The sequence below is a fragment of the Colobus angolensis genome, unplaced genomic scaffold, assembly GCF_000951035.1.
Source record: "Colobus angolensis palliatus isolate OR3802 unplaced genomic scaffold, Cang.pa_1.0 Scaffold5, whole genome shotgun sequence".
NCBI classification, from domain to species: domain Eukaryota; kingdom Metazoa; phylum Chordata; class Mammalia; order Primates; family Cercopithecidae; genus Colobus; species Colobus angolensis.
The window spans coordinates 28,638,556-28,644,555 of record NW_012118487.1 but is presented as its reverse complement, the minus strand read 5'-3'; the positions used below and the strand labels follow the sequence as shown (position 1 = coordinate 28,644,555).

The window sequence follows — 6,000 nt, the reverse complement described above, 5'->3', positions numbered from 1 at the left end:
TGGAGAATAGTAGTCTGACTGACCAAAATGGAGGTGCTGTTGAAATAAACACTTTTAATAGCCAGCCGTTTCTGTTTCTAGTTCCTTCATAAGATGGAATAGTAATTCTCTGATTTGCATTTCTGTATTTTGGGGAAAATGTAATTCACTTAAAATAATAGGATGCTTCTTGAAGATGCTATTCTCAGGGTAATTTTGAATATTTAAAAATTATTCATGTTTTTCATAATTTTTATAGTTTAGTGATTTTTTCAAAAACTGGGATGAATCAGCTGAAGAAATCTTTAAAGTTCTAAAGCCTCCAGTTAGTGCTCATAAAAATATCAAGTTAATTAGAGCCTACTTTTATCTTAAATTCCATACTGTTGAGTAACATTCTTGTTGAGCTGTGAATGATGTTATCACTTTTAAAATCAATAGGTTTTCCTTTTAACTTTTAGGTTCCTTCTCATTTTTTATTTATCTTGGGGAACATTAATTTGTCCACATGCCATTTACAAAATATAAAATACACACGATGTTCTCCCCCATAAAATAAACATAGTGAAGTTGACATCGTATTAGATATTTTCTTTTCTAGCATATTTTTACCAGATTTAATGTAAATTAACTTAGGTATTAAAAATATTCATCTTGAGGCTAATAAATGATTGTGACTAACCATATAAAATAATCAACTTTCTAGACTATATGTCTCATTTAAGGATTTAAAATACCAGTCTGTTTTTGAGTGACAGATGTTGAACTCATGTTTTTATCTCTTTTGCAGGTTAATGTGTGAAACTGTGAGATATGAGAGACACGAAGCAAATGAAGTTTTATACTAGTAGGTGTTTCCTTTTTGTTTGTACGGTGTGTCTAATCCAGTGACCAAATTTTCTTAAAGAATCAAAGGAGTATTAATAACAGCTGGCTAAGTCGCACTGACTTTATTTTTCTTAGTTGAGAAATGGGAAACATTTTATCTGTTTCCTGTCATAAAATAAAAGTTTACAGTTCTTTCCTGATAAGTTCACATTTATGTCTATATTTGTATCTTTCACATGTGGGTCAAAGATACTATTTCATATTGTAGAGTATTTTGACATTTTTATTATGAAATAAGAAATAGTATACAGTTTTTCTAACGGAACAAAACATATATTCCCACAGCCACACCAGATGAAATGTGAAGATAGCATAAAGGTCGTATTTTAGTTTATACTTCTTTCAGAAACAGGAAAATAAGCTGCCCCCATGTCTTTGGGTATAATTTCATCTTTAGATAATATTAATATTCCTTTCAAGATGTGCAGCATATTCCTTCAGAAAAGACAGCCTATTCTTAAAGAATACGTAGTAGATAAATATTGGCATATTAACATAAATTATGATTTAGTAGACATATTATTTTGTTTAAATTATGTTTGCCATGACTGTTCTCATGACTGTTTTTCCAAGCATTTATTTAAAAATTAGTACATTCTAGACTTATAGGGAATATTTATTGAAATAAATAAGTCACACTTCTGCCCTTAAGGAGTTCATTATCTGTTGAGGGAGGTAGAAATAGAATACAAGGAAAACAACAACAACGGAAACAAACAAAGCAAAATAACTGTGAGAATGTAGCTATGTTCCAAGTGTGGAAGAAGCGCAAGGGAGCGCATGAAGGAAATGAGGAGAGCCTCAGCGACGGGGCTGTGGAACCAGATCTCAAAGGTGTGTCCAGGAGGCTGCAGAGACTTCTTCGGCAGAAGGAACAGTATGTGCCAGGATGCAGAGAGGTGAAGGGGCCCGGCCTGATGTTTTGAACGTCATGGCAAGTTTAGTGTGACTGGCCTATGGCGTGGGTCGGGGTGGTAAGTCAAGAGAAGACGCAGTCTGCAGTCATACTTGGTGAAGAACGTGTTGTTCAGAAAACAATCTGGATTCTTCAGGCAATTCAGGTCCTGGGTTCTTCAGGATATTTTTTTCTGTCCTAAATAATATGTTATGGAAAATTACAGACGCAATATTTGACACAGGGGTATCACAGACCCCCAAATACTCATTGTCCAACATGGCAAACCCATGGCCAATTGTGTTTCATTTCTGACTCTCCCCTCCCAGCTCCAACTGGATGATTTTGAAGTAAATCCATAATTATTATGATATGTATCTCTGAAAGATAGTGACTTTAAAAAACCTTAAACACAAGAATATCAAGTCTTTAAAAATAACACTTTAATATCATGAAAATATTCAAAGTTTTTGTCTCAAATTTTTTTTTACAGCTTATTTATTTGAATCTAAATCTAAAGTTTATTCATTGTGATTGTTGATTTTCTTTAAGCCTCTTTTAATAGTAGCTCGGAGGCTGGTTTTCAGGCAGCAAAATGATGTGATCACATGTCTCCCAACCCTACCTGTCTACCTGTTCCCTCAAAGATAATACCTGTGGTTGTATGAAAATATGAAGGGTGAGTTAGTTAGATTGAGTGTCTGGACAAAGAAGTCAGTAAGGAGACAGTTACAGCCATCTGAGGTGGTTAAGTACTTGAACTGAGGCAAAGACTGAGGGACTGAAGCAGTCAGGGATGATGGATTTTAGAAGATGATACAGGTAGATAAAATCTAGGATGATTCTGAGGTTGCAACATACGAAACTATGATATCTAGGACCTGTTCAGCAGATAATAATAAATATCCATCTAGAACCTACACCAAATATAGAGTCATAAATAATCAAGATGTATTTGATAATAAGAAAATTAACAAGAGGCAAGTGCTGTTAACATACTTATTCCAGAAGAAATGAAGATGTGAATAAAGTATTATTTTGGGAGCAATAAAAAGTTATCAGTGGAATGGGTATAAAAGGGATAGAGATATTTGAATTCTATTATCGGCATTTATCAAAGCAGTCTAGTGGCAGTAAGCATCAGCTTTCTAATATTTTGTCTTCCTCTGAAACATTGTTTGGATAGTATCGATGATGATGAGATGATAGCTGACATTTCACAAGCACTTCCTATGTCCCGTGTCCCCTAATACGTGATTTATATGCATTCATTTACTTACTCTTCATGGGTATCTTGTGAGGTACTTGTTATCATTATCCTAGCTTTACACATGGACAAACTGAGGCTTTGAGACGATAAAGAACTTACCCAAGCTCCCACTGCCTAACGTGGGACAAAGATTTGAGCCCAGACATTGTGATTCTGCAGCCATAGCTCTTTTTCTGGCTCATTTCATGCCTTGTCACCATAAAATAATGCTTATGTACATGGTAGGGTAAACACACACTCTCTTGCTGCCCCAACCTGTTCTCCTAAAGTGGCAACTGAAGCCCACCAGCAGCTCATGCTCCGTTATGACTGCCTAACAATTATTATTGCTTACTTGTTTAAATCAAAGGTAGATTACAGTGTCTTCAAACCTACCTTTTTTTTTGTTTTTGTTTTTTGAGTGGGTTTAGAGGTTTAGACAGTGCATGTGAGCTATGCTGATAATGCAAAACCATATTTTAGGTAGCCTTAAATTTGAATGCATTCCACTCTGTAGAGTTGATTGTGGCACCTGCCCATATTTGAGTAGTTAGAAGTAGGTGACAGTGTTAGTAAGTGATGAAAAGTCTTTGGATATTCAACAAATCATGATTTCATAAGACCCAAAATTCAGAGACTAATTGTAGGTTCACATAATCAGATTTCTAGCGTTTGACCAATCTTGTGATGAAATGTAATTGAATTATTTTCTTCCATGATCCTTAAACAGACATGCTTCAGCTCTTACCAATTTGTATGAGTTCGGTTTTGAAAATTAAAAAATTATTGTATTTGTGTTATATATAAATCTGCGATAAACTTAATAATAGTACTCCTCTTTTTTGGACCTGTTGTTATTACGTTGTGGGGAAATGACTTGTTTGTTCTTGTTCTTCCTTGAGCTTGAAGAGCACAGTGTAGTCAGAAATATCAAAGGCTTTCTGGCTTTGGTTTTATGACCAAGAGATGAGTAGAGTAGTCATTTTCCTTATTATGTTTATGTGCTGGTGCCTGCTAAGTCTATGGTTTGAATAATTTCTCCAGGTAAATATAATACTCTTTTGATCCACCCCTTTACCTCGTTTTTCTCACCTATAATGTGGAACCAATAATAAAAGTTCCTACCCATGAGGATTGGCATGAGGATGAGATGCAGTAATCTGTACAGACTGTTTAGAGCAGCATGTTCAGTATAAGTGCACAAACACGTTAGTGCCAGCATCATTGTCATTCTCATCAGTGTTTGATAATTTACATTTTGGTCTTCCAGTTTTTTATCGCTTTAAATGTTTGTCAGGAAGGAATTATAATAGTGATGCTTTAGCTCTGGTGGTGTTACTGTTTTAACATGAACCACCAAGATGACAAAAACGCCATTTTAAATTGTATTGAGTTGGGGGGAACATTGTGATTCTGATAAGATTGCATTTTTAAAATTTAGAGTTGCCCATTTAGAGTCAAATTTTATTTGTTTGCATTAGAAAGTTAGAGAAAATTAGCTCAACTTTACAGAATGGAAAAGCCTGTCAGGTAATTTCTACCTTCCTTTCCTTTATTATCTACCCTGTTAGGTATTGTGCTGTTTTACGGGAATACTGAGGTGGATAATATAAATTCCTCACCGGAGGGACCTTAACATGTATTTGTTTTTATTTAAGAATTTAATCTTAAATGAGAAACATATATGTAAAAACACTGGATAGTAAAAGTTGCAATGTATCGCCAATAAGAAGTTGGGAATTTGTTCTCTGGAAAAATTCTTCGAATCTAGGACTGTCTCATAGTACAGTATGGAAACTGATCCGTTTTAGTTTTTTCTTAAGGCCAGCCATCTTCACAGATAGTGAAGTGAAACGGAAATACCTTTTAATATATAATTACATTTAACATGCTCAAAACATTTGGATCAGAAATTCAACCACTGCAAAAGTTTAAGTGTCCACACACACACGCCCACACTATATATAAGTGTAACTGTGCACCTCATTGCCTGTTTTCCACATACATTTGACTGAATGCTTTGGTTTCCAAAGGAGTTTTCATAGCACTTTGTAAGGGGGTTATCGCTCTATTCCAGGAGAGGAAATTGTTCTCCTTAAAAGAGCTGCATTGAGACCTATTGGGTCTTTTAAAGCATTTTCATTTAAATCTGTAAATGTGCAATTTAGAGCTGCAGGCCTCAGCTGAGCTCTTGTTGCTTTTAGCAGTCTTTGCAGTTGTTGACTTGGCTTTCTGTTTTCACAGCAGCTATTCCCACTGCTCTGTGAGGGTGCTCATCCATCTCTGTCCCCTTTCTGCTCTCCCACACCTCCTCCAGCGAACTCTGCCTCAAGTTTGCTTTCTGGTCTCAGGTACCCTAATTTATCTGTATCTGCGTTTACCTCTTGTCCCACTCCTGTCTCTAGGAGAAAGGGATGTCTTTTTGCCTGTATGATGGAGTTATTTCTGTTCTCATTTGTATCTTCAGCCTTTTCTTCATGCCCCATTTCTGAGACCGTAAGCCTGACCCTAAGTGTGCCATGATGCCTTCCATCCTGAAGTTTCTCCTTTGCCTCTCTTACTCATATCCAATTATTACACTATTTTTTTCCTTCTGGATGTGACCAAGATTTTATTTTACATCCCAGTAAATTGTTTTAAAATTATTACAAAAGCACTAATCTACTTAGATCATTTTTATAGCCCCCCACCCCTACCCCAGGTAGCAAAATACTGTGGATCTTCTTTCTTTATTATTATTATTTTTTTCTTGAGACACAGTCTAGCTCTGTTACCCAGGCTGGAGTGCAGTGGCACTATCTTGGCTCACTGCAGCCTCCAACTCACTGGTTTAAGCCATTCTCGTGCCTCTGCCTCCCAAGTAGCTGGAATTACAGGCATGTGCCTCGACGCCTGGCTAATTTTTGTGATTTTAGTAGAGCTGGGGTTTCGCCGTATTGGCCAGGCTGATCTCAAACTCCTGACCTCAAGTGATCCACCCACCTTGGCC

The 6,000-nt window shown here is 36.2% G+C and overlaps 1 protein-coding gene across 1 annotated transcript in view; it reads left to right on the top strand.

The window, feature by feature from the left end:
- The first annotated feature begins 773 nt into the window (after window positions 1-773).
- Window positions 774-6,000, top strand: part of RAPGEF2 (Rap guanine nucleotide exchange factor (GEF) 2) — a 167,595-nt gene continuing 162,368 nt past the window's right edge. Inside the window, exon 1 of the mRNA XM_011959694.1 lies at window positions 774-826. Within this exon, the coding sequence (XP_011815084.1) occupies window positions 774-826 (53 nt within the window). The remainder of the gene's footprint in view (window positions 827-6,000) is intronic.